Raw genomic sequence first — 20,797 nt, 5'->3', positions numbered from 1 at the left:
TTGTTCAAAATTATATGATTACTAAGGATTAGTTTTGCCACTCAAATTAAGGGTCTGAAGCCAAAAACCGTTCTAATCAACAATCTTCAATGCAATTTCTGTCCAGCCCTAACTCAGTTCATTCAATTAAGCCTCACAAACTCAGGAAATAACTTATCCATTCCATATAAATATGTATTATACACAAAATATACAGGGCTCCCGAAACTGTTGTACAAGCCCGAAAAAATGTTGTGCAAGAAATGAATGGAGAAGGCCCTGTGAAGCACTAAACATGAAATGAGACGAACTACATATCTGTTATCATGTATGTCGTCAGTACTGTTTTCAGAAAAGGTTCTACATGGTCTCTAGCGACTCAAATTTACAGAATTAATCCAATCACAGACCTGTTTACCCTAAACCCGAGGCAAGAGTACTTTCCCAAAAAGTTAAGTGTATTTTTCAAAAAGTTGGTGTACTTTGCAAGCAAAGCCATATGGGCTAGGGAAAATGTACGCGTGGGTTCAAACGTGTTTGTGTAAGAATATCATGTCTTGTGAACACCTTCAGAATTTAACTCCTTCCAATACAACAGGCATAAAACAATTTTATTTACCTGTCGGTGTATAGCATTATCATAATAACCAGTGTCTTCCAAACAGATTGATAATGAAAAGATGAAGTTCGTGAAATAACATCTGCGGTTGACAGTGGCAAGTTCATTTTTACAATCATCTCAGAAAACATTGCTTCAGCGCGGACTACAGCCTTTTCTTCTGGCAGGGTTTGCTTTGCGGGAATGAACTTCATAATTCCTTGGCAGCAACCTTGTCCAGGTAAGTTTTGGAACTGCAGTGTCGTTCGATGTCATATTTTTCAGTATGGGCAACGGAAAAATCTGATTTACAATACTTGCAGTGTGCATGACTTTTTCCCATAGTAGACTCCACAATTCCTGGCTCTTTCTTATATTTCTCCAAGAAAATCTGCTGCTTCTGCTGTTTAGACTTGTAGCTATTGGTACAGTCATCCGAAACTGGCCCATTTTTCCGCTTCATTTTGCCACGATTGTCCAGTCCTAATTCCTTCTTCATGCCACAAATGCATGAGCACAAATGTGAAATGTTTTGTTAGCACACAAATTATAGTAATGCTGAACATGTACGTGACTAAACAACATGTTAAGTAATTAGTCTGATCAAGGTGAGACATTTAAATATATATATCTGATCAGGAAACAATCATCAAATCACCTGTAGTGTTTTTTACTGGGTCCAACACTGACAACAACACACTCCGACAGTCCAGGCTTTTTGTACAAGTACATGCATTCTTTCTGCTGAACAATCTGTGCACTGAAAAACAAACAAAAATACATGATTCCTTCACAACAAACTCATATATATCTTGGATTTAATTAACTGACACATTTGCTGCTGAGAATAATAACGTATACAGCATTATAATTTCAAGTATGAGTGGATGAAGAAACATTTCTTTATGTGTGTGTGTGTGTGTGTATATATATATATATATGTAAGTGTGTGTGCTTTTAATCTGTCTCTCTCTGACTGACTGCCTGTGTCTCTGAGACAGAGGAAGAGAGAGACAACGGAAGAGAGAGGGGCAAAGGGAGACACAAAGAAAAAACTTTAGAAGGGACAGATAGTCGGATAGCTGTGTGTGTGTGTGTGTTTGCATATGTGTGTGTCTGTTTAATCTGTCTCTCTCTGTCTGACTGCCTGTGTCTCCGAGACAGAGAGAGTGAGAGACAACGGAAGAGAGAGGGGCAAAGGGAGAGATGGGAAAGATAATCAGCTAGAGAGCTTGGTGTGTGTGTGTTTGTGTGTCCGTGTGTTTGTGGGTGTCTGAGTGAGTGTGTTAGTTTGTTTGAGTGTGTTTTATAGATCTGCCTCTCTCTCTCTCTGAGACAGATCGACAGAAACAGAGACAACGGAAGAGAAAGGGGCAAAGATCAAGAGAGACAAAGGAAAAATGGAGTGATAAAGTTACCTAGAGAGAGATAATGTGTGTTTCACAATACAGTATAAATACTATGTTTCCTTAATTAACAAACACACAACACAAAACACATTACATGCATGCCTACCCTTTGTAGGATTCAAAATCTATGGACTGTATTTTGAAGGGTGAAATTGTTGCTGTTGCCATGTTGATCATCCCACCCACTGTGGTTGTGAACTGTTTAAACAGATTATCCATCTCTGCAGAACTATACTACCTGGCTCAGTCACAGTTACAGTACTGTCCGATCCTGCAACAGATTCATATATATATACATGAATAAAATTAAGGAGGCACTGGATAGAAATTTATGATTTAGGATATTGTAGTGAAAGCCGAGCTGTAAACATATAACAAGACGAGACATTTCACGCATGCATTCTATCGCTCCGACGTACATGAAAACACACGTGGTAAAAGGCAGCACCCAAGCCCAGCTCGGAAAGTGCTGCTAGATCTATAAAAGATCTTTCTTTATTTGGTGTTTAACGTCGTTTTCAACCACGAAGGTTATATCGCGACGAGGGAAAGGGGGAGATGGGATAGGGGAAAGGGGGGAGATGGAATAGAGCCACTTGTTAAGTGTTTCTTGTTCACAAAAGCACTAATAAAAAAAATTGCTCCAGGGGCTTGCAACGTAGTACAATATATGACCTTACTGGGAGAATGCAAGTTTCCAGTACAAAGGACTAAACATTTCTTACATACTGCTTGACTAAAACCTTTACAAACATTGACTATATTCTATACAAGAACCACTTAACAAGGGTTAAAGGAGAAACAGAATCCGTTAGTCGCCTCATACGACATGCGGGGTGCAGAGAAATAAGGATGTGGAAAAGAAGACTTTTGGTAAGTGAAATAAAGGTGATGGATCCAGTCAGGTAGAAATAAGACAACAAGAAAAGAATTGGAAAACTGCAGGAAATAGTAGGGAGAGTTTTCTTGGAAGGAAATATAGGTGAAAGGACTGGTAAGGCAGAAATAAGACAAAAGAAGAGAAGAAACAGAACCGTTAGTCGCCTCTTACGACATGCTGGGTAGCATCGGGTAAATTCTTTCTAGTCCCAACCGATATGGGACTCCCCCTAACCCGCGGGGGGTATCTATAAAAGAAGTAAACGCCGGGCTAGTAAGGCCAGCATAATGGCTACCAGTAAGTTCGTCACACGGTAGATTCGTCACCGGTCCCGATAACTTCGCCACAGTAACTTCGCCACAGTAGTCCGAGCGCGGCTCTCTCTCTCTCTCTCTCTCCCACGCCCTCCTTCCACCCCTCCCTCTCCTCACATTGAGTTTCTCTGCCCGGCTCCTTGACAGTGAGGTTGAAGTCATAGGACTCCCTCTCTCTCTCTCTTGGTCGCGCGTGTGTGTGTGTGCGATGGTGTGTGTGAGTGTGCGTGTGTGTGCGTGCGTGTCATGGATGTGGGTGTATGTACGTCCGTCTCTCTCTCTCTAAAAAATGTGAATCTTGAATCTCTCCCACAAATCAAACATCTGAAAGCATAAGCTCTAAGCCGCATAGATAAACACCCGCCCACCCCTGCCGGTAACTTCATCACGGGTGACGAATCTACCGTGTGACGAACTTACTGGTAGCCAGCATAACGCCACGACTACATCATTGAGTCACATAAAGGTTAGCGAGCCCTAACAGGTAGACTTACCTAAGTCTCTTGTTATGGCGCGCTTGGTGCAAAACGTTTGTCTTCTTCGTCTTCGGAATAACGCTAATCAATAAGCCCGCCGAAGCGTGGCTTATTAGTTCCGGTCAAGGGAGGGGAAAAGGGAGTTGTTTCCCTTACGGATCAACACACACACACTACAATATAATGTACAACTGGTCTTCATTTACATGTATATGTAGTAACGGCCGAGCTGTAAACATATAACAAGATGAGACATTTCACGCATGCACTCTATCGCTCTGACGTACATGTAAACACACGTGGTAAAAGGTAAGTGACCCTTCCCTCACGTGCCAATAAACATTATCAGCGCATTTCTGAGAAATATAATGTTTCAGACAACACATGTTGACATGCAGGTTGTAACATGTCACATAAAACAGAAATGTTTTTTTCATAGGGGGAAAAAACACAACAAAACAGAGTATCTCCCAAAAATGCACCGGAGCATGGTCCACACAACCCCACTCAATATTCACGAGGTCATGTGATGTCAGGAAGATGGTCACTGGCCTGTCGCCATATTGTAAAGTGACCCTTCCCTCACGTGCCCATAACAACATTATCAATGCACTCACGGGAAATACAGAGCCGTGGACAGAACACCCCGACATGCAGCGACCAACACGTCGCACAAAACAGAAAAGGCACGGAAGTCAAACCTAGGACACTGCTACGGTCCCAGGCTAACCCCTGCCCGATAACAGCCTACCTACCTGTAAGAGCAGGCTCACCCTCTGTAACTCAAACAAAAATATCAATTGAAAAAAAATATTAGCCACAGCTATACGCCGGCGCAGGTTCGTAAAACGAACTTCTGACACCATTGTAGTGACGGCCGAGCTGTAAACATATGACAAGACGAGACATTTCACGCATGCATTCTATCGCTCCGACGTATGAAAACACACGTGGTAAAAGGCAGCACCCAAGCCCAGCTCGGAAAGTGCTGCTAATTAAGAGACGTAAACGCCGCCCGGGGCTTGTAAGGCCCAGCCTTATCGTAAGCCCGGACAGCATAATGTCACGACTACATAGTTGAGTCACATAAAGGTAGCGAGACCCAACAGGTAGATTTACCTAAGTCTCTTGTTACGGCGCGCTGTCAGTGTGTACGTCTGTTCTGGTTGGGATCTTCGGTAAACACTAACCAATAAGCCCGCCGAAGCGTGGCTTATTGGTTCGGAGGGAAAAGGGGAGTTGTTTCCCTTACTCCGTAAGAGGCCGTCAGGGAAATCCACATTCACTACATATACAACATTTTTAATCAAAAGGAACGACATGTTATTTTGTCCCTCAGTCTAGTACGTTAGCAGCAAGCGACGCTAACTGCGACGCATATATTTGAAGATGACTCAAAGAGTCAAACGTCTGCTTTTCTGCGTAAGTTTAAACCACTTACAATCTTCCAAATATCAAACCAATATACTCACACTTACAGTTGATATTCATGGTGTAATAAACAAGAAGTACAAGACACAATGACATTAAATCTTACCAAATTTACAAGACCGCGCACGACATGTACATCACAAGTTGACAACAAAAACACAGGAAGCAGACGATTCAGGGGCAAACAACTCTCATTTCAAGATGGCGACCATGGCGAGGACTTTGAGCATGGGTCGCTCACTGCGAACTGTTTTGGCGAAACCAACTCGTTTGAGCGTTCCTACACGCTCCTGTTCATATTTTCCAATCAATGATACACTGTATAATCTTTCAGAGGAACAGAAACAGGTAAACTGTCACCTTACGAGCGATATGACACACAAAACATGTTGCCCTTGAGAGTGCTCTTTACTGTGTGAAAAGTTTACAACTTCAGATCATGTATCATTATGTATCATATTGTTTGAGTAGGTATGTAAAGTACACCATGTACTTGAATATACATTCTGAAAATGTTTAAAAAGCCTTAACAAATAACAACCACTTAGAATCGGTAAATCAGGCGAGGTAAAGTTTGTCTAAAGAAACGCCTGAGAAACAGAGAGAGAGATTGAGTACGTGGGAGAGAATAAAAATTAATTCTTTAAAGAAGGTAATAGAATAAGTGGTGGTCTGGGTCAAATTCATTGTGTTGTGTGTAAAGTATTAAAGAGCAGATTGCAAGTGAGCAACCATTGCAAGCTTAAATAGCACCATACACATAATCACACATTTCATTGAAAAATATCAATTTAAAAAAAGTTGTATACTCTGTACTGCATAAAATCACCAGAAGAGAGAGACAGAGAAGGGCGGTGAGAGAGTGTGGGAAACCAATTGTTTTACAAGCCAAAAAATATGCCAGTGTGGCAGCATGGCAGTTATGTATCCCTTAACCCTTTGACTGCCTTATGACGGGTATAACCGTCATGCGCTTACATGTGCAGCCGCAGTGCCTTAGGACGGGTTTACCCGTCTTCTCCGTTCCGGGATTTTCCAGAAATGCTACGTCACTGCTGACACACAAATAGCAGCCAATGGCTTGGAAGGATACATCATTCTCATAAATAAACATAAATGGTGACGCGGTTTTGCGTCTGAAGGCTATTTTCGGTCTTGGCGACAGGGTAGGGGAGAGAAATCTCGACTCGTCAAAATGGCTAACGGTGACAGTCGACCGGGCCCTAGTAGGGAAAAACAAAGCCGGACTGACGCTACAGGCGGTGCAAATGATTATGGATACTAACAGGGGAAGGGGGAGATCTTCTTTCGGACGATTCGTTGGAAACAGGTAGATGACAGTGATTATAAATATAATCCTTTCTTGGAGCAAGCAAAACAGCCACCTGTGTTTGATCCACAGGCACCGGAAGATGCGCCGGACTGATTTTTCAAAAGTTCATATTTAAACATCATTATAAGCCAAACTAATTATTATTTCCATGATTAGACACTAAAAACAGATTCTTGGTTCAATTTCCTTTAAAAATAACATAGGTTTTACTTACCTACCTACTGCCAGTTTGGAGTTATAATTTTTTGTGAATTATTACACCCCGAACTCCAATATTCCCTGGCAGTCAGAAATGCACATACGCAAGTTTTGATTGGCAGCGAAAGGGTTAGAGTTAATTGTTAGTTTAGCTGTATACATACATACAGACTAATTTGAGAGATGAAATATTTGAAAAATACTTTCATGTAACTGATTTATAATTCTATATTTTGTACTTACAGCTTCGGGAAAGTGTCTTCCAGTTTTGCCAGAAAGAACTGGCACCGAAGGCACAGGAGATTGACAAAACAAACTCCTTTGCTGATATGAAGGTAACGCTTGCAGTTTAATGTGAATTAGAAGAAGGCATGTTATTTGATTCTGTAAACTTCATTTGTATCATGAATATCTTATATTATACATGTAGTTTTTCAAAGTTCGTTTCAGAAATAGGGCATGTGAGAATCATTCCTCGCAGTTTTGAACTACATCAGAATTTAAATTGGCAGAGATATAAATATTAAATAGCAGCTTGGAATCATAATTAGAAAAGATGTGAGGGATTATTAAGAGTTAAAAAAAATGTTGCTAGTTTTTTTTAGTTGGACCACCCTTTATAAAGAAGGTAAGGTAATTTCTGTGAAGAAAATGACTCAATCACATGATTATTACTATTTCAGTTCTGGCTGTGTGTGTGTGCAGGACTTTTGGCTGAAGTGCGGTGAATTAGGTCTGCTTGGTGCAACGGCTCCTAGTAAGTTGGCTACAAGTATTTTTGCTGAAGCATTGTTGTTCCTGACATCTGTTGGGGTATCCAGCATCAGTTTAGTTAAATGAGAGAAAAAAAGAACAAACAAGCATACAAACAAACCAAATCCAACCAGTTATCTGTGTGCCATGCCGTCCCCATGTGCCCATGGAGAGGCAGAGCAAGACATGGCCCACATTCTACAGGATTGCAGAAGCCTCTGGCGGAGGCGACCACGGTGCAAGGGAAGCTCTATGGCAGTCTGGACAACCTACAGCGCACGGCAACATTTGTGCGGAGAACCGGCGTTTCCATCTGAGTGATCGACAAGAAGAAGAAGGAGCTTAGAAGCCTCTGGAGCCTGAGGACAGACACTTGGCCCAGGCCAACGCCCCTCCAAGAGAAGCTGTACGGACCTGTTGAAGCTCTGCAAAAGACGACCAGCTTCATCTCGAGAGCTAAACTCTGAGTGTGACAGGCGATCGGAAAGAAGAAGAAGAAACCAGTTAATTTTCATTAAGTTACATATGTATGGGTTTTGTCATTTCTTCTTTGCTTCAACAAGAAGAATGCGCATATTTTTTAATCTTGAATAATTTTACATCAGTTGTTTTCACAACCAGCAAAAAAGCAATATCACATTTTAACTTATGACATCACAACAAAAGATAGCTTCCCAGGACATTCTGTTGTGCTCATGTTTGCTTCAAATCTGTGCTGATTCTTTTTCCTCAAGATTTCTTTGTCTTTATCACGTTTAAACATTCCTTCTGTTCAGCTGTTCATACAGCATCATCATTTATTCATTGTGCGTTTCAACTTACAGGTGAATATGGCGGGTCAGAGCTTAAATACATGGACCACCTGTTGATCATGGAAGAGATGTCGCGTGCATCAGCAGCTATTGCTCTCAGCTACGGTTCCCACTCCAACCTGTGTGTCAATCAGATTGTACGAAATGGTTCCAAAGTGCAGAAAGAAAAATACCTGCCCAAGGTAATACTCATAAGTATACAGACATTCTTCTCTGGTGCACAGAAAAGATAGTTATATTTCGTATACAACTGTGCGATCAATTGATTGAGCATTTTGAAAGGAAGAGGAGGTGTTGGAGATTGATACTGTGCAATTACTTAATTCTTGTACAGAGGAACCCCCCTTTTAAGACCCCACCCCCCCCTCCCCAATTTAAGACTCCCTCCCTTTTTTAAGACCCTATTTTTTTTTCGATTTTCTGTTCATAACCTCTGTAAATTTACCTCCATTACCTGACTCCCTCCTTTTTTAGACTTGGATTTTTTCAGATTTGTGGATGTGGAAAAAAGGGGGTTTCACTTTACACTTGTACAGAGTTTCAATAAACCAAACCGTCCCTGGGCACTTGAATTGATATGTCCTTGTTGGTCAAAGCTGAAGTGCATGATCTTTTGAGACATTTGTTCTCAAATATTATTCTTTTGAACTGACTGCATTATTACTGCATTTTGTTTTCTCACAGTTGATAAAGGGTGAGACAGTGGGAGCTCTTGCCATGAGTGAAGCCAACAGTGGGTCTGATGTTGTGTCAATGAGGCTCAAAGCAGAGAAGAAAGGTAAGGAATTCAACGCGTTTTGTAAACTACAAGTTATTTTGTATGATTTTTGTTGTTGTTTTTGTATTTTTAAGAATAGTCGTTTATGTTGAGTATGTGTTGTATAATTTCTAAATAGAGCGGGTGAAAAAACAACGCCAAAATCAAAGTAACCAATTTTAAAACAATGTTTGCAACTAGTGCATGCATTGTTTGAACATTTGTTGATATTGTGACATACAGTGCTGCAAGTTTAATGCTGATAAGATTAATGTGCATCTATATATATGTAAATATTTTCATCACTGCTGGTGACTGTGTAAAAAAAAAAAGGGAGTATTAGATAGTATTTAACACTAAATGTTGTTTGGTACACAGGTGACTACTACTTGTTAAATGGCAGCAAGTTCTGGATCACAAATGGACCAGATGCTGATGTGCTGGTGGTGTATGCTAAAACTGACTTCAGCACAGACAAGCCGCAACATGGCATCACAGCTTTCCTCATTGAAAAGGTAAAGTTTTACTTTCAAACCTGTAGAGGTGTGTGTTTGTGTAGACCAAGGTGTCGCACACCTGTGTGCATTCATGCCTACTTAATTTATGTGTCTGTGAAAAAGACACCTCAAGCATATGCACGCCATTGTAAGTGTGCATTTGTGCGAGTGCTTCTGCCTGTGTGTGTGTGCGTCTGTGGTGAGTAAGTGAGTGATGACAATGCACAGGTAAAAAATGAGAGCCTGTACCAAAGACACTTTTCCAAGTCTGTGTCTGTTTGTGTAACTGTTTTGATAATACCGTTGTGTGTCACGGTGATGAATTATACTTGCAGGGTATGGAAGGCTTCCGTCCAGGACTCAAGCTGGATAAGCTTGGAATGCGCGGGTCCAATACATCAGAGCTCATCTTCGAAGACTGCAAAGTCCCAGGTAAACAGATTTTCCACCACTGAACTGACTTAATCGGCGTCTTAAAGCAACCATCCTTCTTGTTTAAGCCACACCACTGCAAATCTATACAGGGATTTTACATCTGATAAGAGCATCCTTCAACTTGAACACAATTACCAACATTCAAGAATGCTCCCATCTACCAAAAGCCTGGACAGATCTGTGTAGGTGCACAGAGAGGAAGAGAAGGCGTGTACATTTGATCAAGAGCTGCAAGTTGTGTTGCTGGTCGCTTGACTGCTTTGATCCTAGGACAATATACCTGAAGAGGAGTTCCACTGGACTCTTTAGGTATCTGACCTGGGGTTAATGCATTCATGTCACCTCTTACATGACGGGCAACTCTTGGTTAAGACGCTGCTCCTGATGAGTTAATGCTTTGTAGGAAAACACAAGGTAGAGTTCTGATTTAATGAGTATTGAAGATGAAGCGATGTTTAATTTATTTAAACCTTTGGTTACAGGATGCTTCCCTACATTTTGTTAGAAACTGGTACTGGATATAGCGTTATGTAGTTGACTTAATTCATGTATGTGTGTATTATATGAAATCTTTGATGTTTTACCTATTTTTATGAGCTGAAACATGCTGTTTGTCAGATGTCCTTTGTTTCTTTTCTACAGCTGAGAATATGTTGGGGGAGGAAAATAAAGGAGTATATGTTCTTATGAGTGGGCTAGACATTGAACGAGTCTTTGTAGCGGGAGGAATTGTTGGGTGAGAAAGACATGTCTGACCCCGATGTCTTAACAACATTGCTTTGATTGGTTTATCAAAAGCATCAGGTTTGTGACACTGATACACCAGTCAAATGAATCTATTGTTGTAGGTTTCCTCATCATAAACGCTTTGATTTTGACTTGGAATGAGCTCTAATAGATTGCAAAATTTTACTGTTCATCAAAGCTGCCTAACCTCAATTGCTTGGCTTAAATAGTATAGAAGCTTTGCTGAATTTTTGACACACCTTCAAAAAATGTTGCTCACAGGTAGTGTTCCTATTGTGTTTAATAATTAGTAAGTCTGTAAACTGCCAAAAGTGTTCTTTGTTGAGAGTTGTCCTCTCAGAGGATTTTCATGTTTACAATAGCACCAAAGCTTTACTGCTCAAATAGAGTGCAGACATACATCTTGCTAGCTGTAGTGTGTAGTTTGTGTCCTCTGCATTAAAGAAAAGACGATTCAAGCTATGGTGGGTTTTATAATTTGCATTTTAGAGGGGGGAAAACCGTTTGATGATCAGAATTTGGCTTGGTATTGCCGCTGCATACAAATATGTACGTGACACTGAAGGCATTGGGACTTGAGCAATGAAGTAGCTATTTCCTTGATTGAAACAACATTAATTAACTGATGATTTTGCTGCCAGACTGACGATAAGTATTCCAGTGAAGGCATAAATGCATGTTGTGTGTTTTGAATGTTAACAGTGGAAAACATGCTTGGACAGAAAAACAAGGGGGTATATGTGCTGATGTCAGGACTTGACTTAGAGAGGTGCTTGGGTGGAGCGGGGCCCATTGGGTGAGACTGCTTAGAAGATTCATTCATACCTAAACTTTGTCCTCCGTGAAAAATCAGCTTTGCATGGTCTTGGTAACCAACTGTCTGTCTTTAAGGATGGAATGATGCTCTGTGCCTCGTTCCTAGCCATCAGTTTATAATGAAGTACATATTTCATATGCAGTTGTTATCATCTGTTGCTGAAAAACCCCAATGAAAATGAACAAAAAGGCAGTTGAAGAAATTTTGTTCTCAAGTCGTTTCTAAGAGCTCATTCCATCCTCAAAAATCATCTGTAGGCAAGCTGCTTCTCAGTTTCTATTGTTTTGGATACTGCTGCGATTTCGGCATTTCATTCTGTGTTAAAATAATTATTGACAAATGTAATATTAGATTTTTTTTTTTAATTTCCCAAATTATTCAGAAATTTGAGAAGCGCTTGTGACACGTACGGTTCATTGAGCTAGTTTTTTCTATCATTATTTTTTTCTGTCAGGGTATAAGGCTGACTACATTGCATGAAGTCAGGGAGCTGACTAACAACGTGTTATTCAGAATTCTTCGGAAATGGCTCTGAAAGCTCTCGAAAGAGTAAACGCATTTGCAGCATTATTTTGTTTACCCACGAGAACTGTTTGACAAATTATAGATGAAAGATAGTCGAAATGATTTTTCTTAACCATTGAAGACTTGATTTAGGCCACACACAAAAAATAGTCTGTTTACGGTATCCCGACCGACCTTATTTTTTCGCGCGACCCTACATTTTCTTTTTGGCATTGAAGGGGGGGGGGGGGGGGGGAGTCTTTGATTTTTGGCAAAATAACTTAAAAATATGTTTTTTAGGAGAATTTGTTTTTTTTTAAATTAACAAAAAATCCCGACCTACCGACCCTATTTTTTGGCTCACGTAAGTGTAGCCTATGCGATGCTAACTTTTGTCTGTCTGTGCGTGCGTGTGTGATAGAAACTTTAACATTTGACTGAACACCGAAATACTAATTTTACCAGGTTATTATCCAAGCAACAGCTTCAAAGTATTGAAGCAATGATCAACATTTCGTCGGCACATATGTAGATAAAGTGTGTATCCAAAGAAAACGGGTGGTGGTGGGTTTTAGGGGGGGGGGGGGGGGGTAAAAACAGGTGACTGGTTTGTGTTGTGTGTGGTATGTAGACCAGGTCAGGGGTCAAGGTTAGGTCAGATCGCGTGAAGGATTGTTTTACAGTTCTCACCCAGCTGCAGTTCGCCGATTCGGGGAAGACGATTTCACATTGTTCGGTTTCGTAGCGGCTCCAGAAAAAATAGAGATTTCCTACAGGTTGATCTGCACAGCGTGTTTTCAGTGTCTGCGCGAGGAAGCGCTGTCGAAAGGGCAGTGTCGATCTCAGTGTCGATCTCAGTGGCAGTCGTGTCCCTGTAAGTAGGCTACAGACAGACAGATCTAGATCTAGCGTCTCCCACTCTTGCACCGTGTCTATGCTTACTGTGTGTGTGTATGTGTGACGGAGTGATTGAGTTTGTGTTACTGTTTGTCGATTTCTGACGGGAGCCTTGAAGGCTTCGCCTCTTGTTTTGCCTATGTTACCGTAAACAGACTTTTTTTTGTGTGTGTGCCTTAGGGGGTCATTTAAGGGGGAGATTCCACTCTAATGCATTTCTCTGAACAGATTTCGAGCCATTTCCCAGTCAACATGATTTGTTTACTTGTGTCTTCAAAATACAACCCTTTTTGTAAATTTGTGTACCTTTCTCTTTTTCCTTTTTTCCCCTTCACACACGCTCGATCTTTCCTGGTTACAACGCCAGCCACACAAATGCTGGGTGAAAAGAACAAGGGAGTGTATGTCATGTTTAGCGGCCTTGATATTGAGCGACTGGTTCTAGCTGGGGGACCTGTTGGGTAAGTGACTGTGGGAACATTTACATCATTATGAAGACTGCATGTTTTGGATTATAGATGCAGCATATTTAAAGCTGCATTGCTACAGGCAGTCGTAACCTGCTTTCTGCTTGCCTGCTTATAGTTGCTGAATGCATTGGAACCCCCCTTTAAGACATTCATAATTCTTAGAAAAGTTAGGTCTTAAATGGAGGAATCAGCCTTAAAGTGGGGGTAAATTTACATAGTTTATGAACAGAAAATGGGTGAAAACATTATGGTTTTAAAAGGGGATGTCTTAACCCCTTCACTGCCACAGTATAACAGCATTTTCAACACGTGGTAGCAACTTTAGCAACTTATCCGAACGGTCTATGGGAAAGAACTGTGTTTAGAACCCCTACAAGTTGTTGGACAGTGGTTACCTCCCATTTAGTTTTCAGAAATGTCCTGAAATGTTGTTGACACAAATCCCACGTATGATTATGGGCGTACGACAAACTGAAAATGACCACGTATTACATACGGGGTGGGCAGTGAAGGGGTTAATCAGGATGGTCTTGAAAGGGGTCCATTTCACTGTGTAATGCTTGTTTGAAGCAGATAAGAATGACTGCAGAAATGTTTGTTTGAAGAGGCAGAGACAGAATCCCACCCACAAGGAAATCCCTGTTTGGCCTCATGTACAACTCTGAATGGAGATAGGACTAATTATTGATAAATGATAAATAGGGAGAGGTAATGCATCTCAGGATGTGCCTGTAAATTGGTGGGGATGGGACGAAATATATTCCCTTTTGTTATTAGGATGTTTCAAGTCAAACAAATAGTATGACCCTTGGTTTGAGCTAAATTACTCCCAATATATATGTTGTTAAATTCAATATGCATAGAATGTCTGCACTTGCATGTTCAGTATATGCATGAAAAAAATAAAGATAAATTACATGAATGATATATGTTGTAATGAACATGCTTTATGATTGTTACCTCATGCATGAATAATGCTTTTGCTTTATTGTATTGTTACTTGCACTAGTGACTAGAAAAGACAATTTGTTCCTAATGCTGTCTCTCACACTTCAGTGAAGATTTAGATTAAAAAAAAAAGCAAAAGTAGACCAGCTTAATTAGCCTTTCACACTCTGATCCTTGCCTCTTTTTGCCCTGCCTACACCTACCCCTGTATGTTGACTCTGCAAGCTCTGTCTTAAAGCTTGATTGGTTCAAGTGACTGTTCTAGCATGTGTGTAAGGGGAGGGGTTTAAGAGAATACCTAAGAAAGAAGTACTTGCACACATTATTTTGAATTCTTTCTGGTCTCAGAGCACATGCAATAACAGTGCTTTGGCATCTTTGGTAACTATATCATGCAAAGTTCTTCAACCAGTTGCTTAAAGCCATATGTACTCGATGACTATACACGCTAATTGCTTTACCAACAGCTGGAGACATGCTAAATTAAGTTCCCTGCAAAATATTGTGGTCTAGGACCCCTTCAATGTTGAGATATGTTAATTTTCATTTTGATCTGGATCGTCCTATTTATAGATTTGCCAACAGAGGTAGCGTTGACGCAAGGGAAATAACTCCGCGTCTTTGTTTACATCCAAAGTTTTTGAGACTCTAAAACAAGCTGTAATGCATGTATATGGTCCGCGCATGGCGACATATCGTCATTACATGGTCTTATGGTGCGTTTGACATCGATTATGGGCAAACTACACTTTGTAAACACGGGAGCGCGTACATATGCCTTTAACTAAAATCCATTTATGTTCTGCATGTGCTTAAAAATCTTACTTTGTTCTGCATGTGCTTAAAAATCTTACTTTTTGCTGATATATGTTGAACAATGTTGTATATTGCTTTCTGCTTGTCTTGTATAAATTTATGTAAACATTTCAGCAGAGCATGTGTATTTCCAGTATTAAAAAAAAATCTAGAATTTGGCATATGTTTGATGGTAAATGTCCGTGGTCAATCTGACAAACTTATGTGAAAAAGACTGAATCATATAACAGTTACAGATGACTATTTGTAAGAAGAGCTTTTGAGCTGTTCGTTGTACATGTTATAACTTATATGTAAATAAAACTACTGTGAGTGTGACTTATGGTACTTCTTGTATGAAACAGTAGAAGCTTGCACATGCATGCTTTATATGGAAACAAATGTCATGCTTGCTAGCTTGCACAATCTATTGATAAAGTTTTATTAGGGATTTATTTTAGCATTCATTTTCTGAGGCCTTTTTTTTCTCATAATTTTCTTGTAATTTCTAGGTCCTTCACACAGGTTCATGCACTCATGAAATCTGCATTACCCTTTATTTCAGAATCATGCAGGCATGTTGTGACCTGGCCTTTGAGTACGCACATGTTCGAGAAGCTTTTGGAACCAAAATTGGCCATTTTCAGGTATGTTCAGTACTTCTTTCTTTCAGCTTACTTTTGGTTTAAATCATCCACAAGAAATTCCTTCCCCTCTCCTTTTTAAAATTATTTACTTGTTTCATGATAACCATTCTGATTCAAGAAAAGAGAAACATAGGAGAAAATTAAAAGTTACATTCATTTAACAGTAGTCCTTGCGATGAAATGATACTCTGGGGACCAACCAAATGTGTCCCTACATTTCAGGGTGGACTTTCGGGCGGGGATGTAGCTCAGTCGGTAGCGCGCTGGATTTGTATCCAGTTGGCCGTTGTCAGCGTGAGTTCGTCCCCACGTTCGGCGAGAGATTTATTTCTCAGAGTCAACTTTGTGTGCAGACTCTCCTCGGTGTCCGAACACCCCCGTGTGTACACGCAAGCACAAGACCAAGTGCGCACGAAAAAGATCCTGTAATCCATGTCAGAGTTCGGTGGGTTATAGAAACACGAAAATACCCAGCATGAACGAACAAACAAACAAACAAAAGGGTGGACTTGCATGACAGGTATATTTTGGTCAAAATAATAGAAAATGGGACAAGAGAATGTCCTTACGTGGGTGCTGTACTGCCTCTCATCAGAGGGACCTCACATTGCAGGTACCACGGTATTGTCATAAACGTATTGAAGCCTCTAACCTGAGCGTGCATGGGTATGATTTTTCTGCAGATGATACAGTCCAAGATGGCTGACATGTACACTCAACTCAACGTCAGTCGATCTTACACCTACAACGTGGCCCGTGCCTTAGACGACGGCCAGATCCTGCCTAACGTGAGTGCATGTGCTGTTACTTACGCTGATGGGGTCTATGTCGACCAAAAGAGTGGGATTCCATGTAGGTGGAGTTCCTGTAGAGGGATTTCCTGTATACAGGGAATCCCACAGGGTCTAGTTCCAGTAGTGTTTCGCTGATATTGCTGAAAATCACATGATGCTTAGCGACATCGGTAGAATTTGATGGTTTTCGATCTTTAGTGATAATTCTTAGAAATTCGAGTATGGATTGCAAGTGTTATTGAAAAACTCTAACCTGTGGGATTCCCTGTATACAGGGAATTACCCTACAGGAACTCCACCTACAGGGAATCCCACTCTTTTGGTTGACATAGACCCCATCAGCGTTACTTACATGTTATTTGGATTAAAAGGCCCAATTAGGAAACTAGGAATTCCTGCATTAACTACACCGTCGTATATACAGTGGTGTAGAGGTTTCACTCTGTCTGTTTGTCTGTCTGTCTGTCTGCCAAACTTAGATTAGATCTCTGGTTACAAACATTCTTGGTTTTCAAACCATCCAGAAGTGTGAGGACCTGATTATTCCCACCTCCAAACAAACCTGTTATCTTCACTCTTCTTGAGGTATATGGACGCAGGTATGCCAAGTCAGGTGTAAGCAGACAAAATTTATGCTGGTTAACTCATTTTGGATGGGAGTGCCACATGCAGTTTTGTATCTGCACCTCTCACCGTGTCTGTGTACTTGTGTGTTGTTAATTTGAAACTTAGTAGGATGGTGGAAGAGACATTAATTTACAGCTGACCGAAGAAAAAATGTGCTACTGAGTGACATAATCGCGTTCCGAGCGAGTTATCTTGGAACCCATCTGGAAAGAGTTTTAAACTGTGTGTGTCAGTGTGTTTGTGCAAGTGTTTGCTTACATGGTTATCCTTGCCACCATGTCAGCTGTACGCCAGCAGGTTATTTGTGTGACTAGATAAACATGTGATTCTGTTAAATAACCAGTGACATATTTTCCAGGATTGTGCGGCAGTGATTCTGTACACAGCGGAAGCTGCTACAAAAATGGCTTTGGATACAGTACAGATATTGGGTGAGTTTATGGGCTTGTGCACAGGTTCTTTTGAACAAGAGTAGAAAACGTTTTTGTTTTTATCCTAGAGAGACATCAGAATCAAGCAAACCAGAATAATTGAACGCTTACAGAAATATAATAAAGAATCTCTAGGACAGATACAAATTACTGTATTAGATGTGTACTGTTTGTGGCAACTTTCAAGTACGTTCTTAGACTTAACATTTATTGTGTTTTAATTTTCATAAATCACTGTCAGCATGTTTGCTTGATTGTAAGTAGTCTTGAATCTACACATTCTGTTAGTTTGTTCCTGAAAACATGCCATCTAATTTTTTTCCAGGCGGAAACGGCTACATCAATGACTACCCATCAGGCCGATTGCTGCGAGATGCCAAGTTGTATGAGATTGGTGCAGGAACCAGTGAGATTCGACGTCTTGTAATAGCTCGGGCAATCAACGCTCACTACAGATGAATGCATATACCGTGTGTTTGAATGTCAGCAAGGAAAATAACTGGGGCTTTGTTGGAGATATTATTTTATAGAATGTGTACTGTATATTATTTTGAAACAGATCATTATAGCATTGTTAAATGTTGTTGTTAAAGTTATATGCACATGAACAAACTTGTGAATCTGTTCTGTGTATTTTGTACAGTCAGTGCTATACCTTTTAGTTAGGGAAACATCTTGATGATAAGTTCAGAGATGGGTAATGTTATTGCGTGTGATGAGTATTTTGTCCAAACATGATGGGAACAATTATTGTTTAGACTGAAGGGGTCAGCAGAGTGTATATATATAGCAGGTGATATCTGGTGGTGCCATTGCATCACGAACACGTTGCTGGTACATTGTACAAGGTTGTCGTCACCAAGACTGAGACTGGTCTCAAAAACCGGGAAATCTTTAGATGATGCAGTTGTTTTTTATTTCAAACCCTCGAAGTATTCTCCCTTAGCGGCTACACACAGTTTAAGTCGTTGGACCCAGTCAAGAAATGACCGTTTGAAGTCGTTTTTTGGCACCTGGTTCAGACACTGGAAAACAGCCGATCCGAGGGCTGATCGACTGTCAAATCGACGCCCAGCCAATTGTCTTTTCAGATGAGGAAACAAAAAAAAGTCACAGGGTGCAAGATCAGGAGAGTAGGGAGGATTGTGGCAAAGTTTCAAAGTTTTCTTCCTCCAGGTACTCTTTCACCACCTTGGATTTGTGAGCAGGTGCGTTATCATGAAGTAATTTGATCCCTTTCAATCCTGTAGTTGGTCTGGCTCTCTTGTAGTAACGAACGATGCCAGCAAGAACTTTTTCCTTGTAGTACACCCCAGTGATGCTTCTGCCTTTTTCGCGTGGTTTTTGAAAAATGACGCCCTTTGTGTTATAAAATATTGTGTATAAAACCTTCTTGCCGGAGCGACTTTTTCGCACGATCCGAGGGGCATTGGCACCTTTTTTTATCCATGCTTTGTTTTGAGCTTTTCTTTTTGGCTCAAAGAAGTACACCCAAGTTTCGTCTCCAGTCACGATCTCATCCAAGCGTTTTTGATCACATCCGTCGTATATCTTGAGTAGCCGTTGGGCAAACGTAACCCTACACCTCTTGTTCTCTTCAGTGAGGAAATGTGGTACCCATCGCGCGCACACCTTTGTGTATCCAAGTTTGTGTTTTAAAATTCTCAAAACAGACGACGACGAAATGTCCAGTGTTTCGGCGATAAAATGACTGCTCACTCGGGGATCTTCATCAACTAACCGTTGCACATGGGACACCATTTTATTGTCGGTTACAGGTGGTTTCTTCACTTTTCCCCTTGCATCTTCCACAGACGTTTTCCCTGTTGAGAAATGCTTTGCCCACCGAAAAACTGTCGCGCGAGATGGTGCTGTGCCTGGGCTTACAGTTCTCAGCTCTTCAAGGATGTCACCGGCCGCTTTACCAAGTGCCGTTCTTATTTTGATGTAGGATCGAAAATCCTTCTCTGAAAATGTGCTTTTTTCCGCCATTTTTTAGGCCAGTGTCTCTCGCTTACATGACTAAATACGCTGTATCTTTACGAAAACACAACGGATCACAAAGAAATTATGCACAATAATATGTCATGTACCAATCTTGATAATGACGTCATTTGTTATAAATGTCGTCATTTGATTCTGTGCAAAAAAGACCAGTCTCAGTCTTGGTGACGACAACCTTGTATGTACCTGGTTTATTTTGTTTTTTGTTTATGTTCAAGGCGTGTATTGTCATCTCTCTTTCCACACTCAGAAAATCAGTCATGAGGTTTTGCTCTGTAGCATCAAAATCTTGAGATTGTTTGTCAGTGTAAATAATTGTATTGTTTTGTTACTTATATATTTATCCTGTCATGGTTTTTTGGGGGGGTCTGTGTTGTGATTGTTTCACTTGATTGTTTTATGGCTTAATTTTGCAGGCAAGGGTATTAAAACACAATTTGTTTGGCTTTTTATCTTCTTTTTAATGTAGTATTACATGTAATAACAGGGATATTCTGTTTTTCTCTGTAATTGTGTTCACGATTCTGATCACGAAAAAGATAATAGAGGCAAGTTGATAATATAAAAATGTGAAATACATACAAAAAGGAGCAGCTATACTGTCTCAGTATTGACTTTTGTGTTTGTGTGTGTGTGTGTGTTCCTGGGAAATAATACAAATGAATAAGAAACAATAATGCACAGTCTGGATCTTCATCTAACTATTTGACTGTAATCATGAACAATTCCATGTGACTATCATGGATATCATATCATATCTTAATTATGCATGTCTGTGTGTATATTGTACAGTTACTCAGGTTTTTGCATGTTTAAGCATTTTATGAAGAAAGAAAATATCTAGCACAAACTATGATTCCTTGTACGAGAGGAGTCAACCAGTGGTAAATAAAATAAAATATATGGTGACACATTGTTTTGTGACTGGCGTTCAGTTGTAAATGAGTAAAAGTGTTAAAGGCACAGTAAGCCTCCCGTAAACCATCACAGAGCTCCCCGAGCGTCTAAATACAGTACAAGCATACTTCCATTTGAACGCTCACCGAACGGGAACATCCTGGCTGCTTTCTGTCGAGCGTGAGACATTTTCAAAGAATTTATTTTCGTAGACTTGTTCCGTTAACAACAACGGCGCCTCGTTTTTGCGCTAGACCTAACTTTTAAAATCTAAATAATAAATTGACAGCTTGTTACACAAACATTCTTTAATCATAAAAGAATTCGTTTTTCATCAAGACAAGATC

General features: G+C 40.4%; 2 protein-coding genes across 2 annotated transcripts in view; one reads left to right on the top strand and one right to left on the bottom strand.

Moving 5' to 3' along the window:
- The window catches only part of LOC138959377 (85/88 kDa calcium-independent phospholipase A2-like), a 38,613-nt gene extending 33,347 nt beyond the window's left edge, over window positions 1-5,266 (bottom strand). Inside the window, exons 1-3 of the mRNA XM_070330816.1 lie at window positions 5,194-5,266; window positions 2,093-2,257; window positions 1,236-1,337 (exon numbers count right to left, since the gene is read on the bottom strand). Of these exons, the coding sequence (XP_070186917.1) occupies window positions 1,236-1,337; window positions 2,093-2,205 (215 nt within the window). The 5' untranslated portion in view covers window positions 2,206-2,257; window positions 5,194-5,266. The remainder of the gene's footprint in view (window positions 1-1,235; window positions 1,338-2,092; window positions 2,258-5,193) is intronic.
- Window positions 5,267-5,273: 7 nt separating this feature from the next.
- Window positions 5,274-20,462, top strand: LOC138959378 (isovaleryl-CoA dehydrogenase, mitochondrial-like). Its single transcript, XM_070330817.1, has 12 exons — window positions 5,274-5,435; window positions 6,864-6,953; window positions 7,324-7,375; window positions 8,196-8,365; window positions 8,868-8,961; window positions 9,319-9,455; window positions 9,773-9,869; window positions 13,205-13,298; window positions 15,616-15,697; window positions 16,381-16,485; window positions 17,477-17,549; window positions 17,875-20,462. The coding sequence occupies exons 1-12, from the start codon at window positions 5,289-5,291 to the stop codon at window positions 18,006-18,008; spliced, it is 1,275 nt and encodes a 424-aa protein (XP_070186918.1). The 5' UTR covers window positions 5,274-5,288; the 3' UTR covers window positions 18,009-20,462.
- Window positions 20,463-20,797: the final 335 nt, after the last annotated feature.

This window comes from Littorina saxatilis, linkage group LG2, assembly GCF_037325665.1.
Source record: "Littorina saxatilis isolate snail1 linkage group LG2, US_GU_Lsax_2.0, whole genome shotgun sequence".
NCBI classification, from domain to species: Eukaryota; Metazoa; Mollusca; class Gastropoda; order Littorinimorpha; family Littorinidae; genus Littorina; species Littorina saxatilis.
The sequence above is the reverse complement of the archived record's forward strand: the minus strand, read 5'-3'. Positions and strand labels throughout refer to the sequence as shown.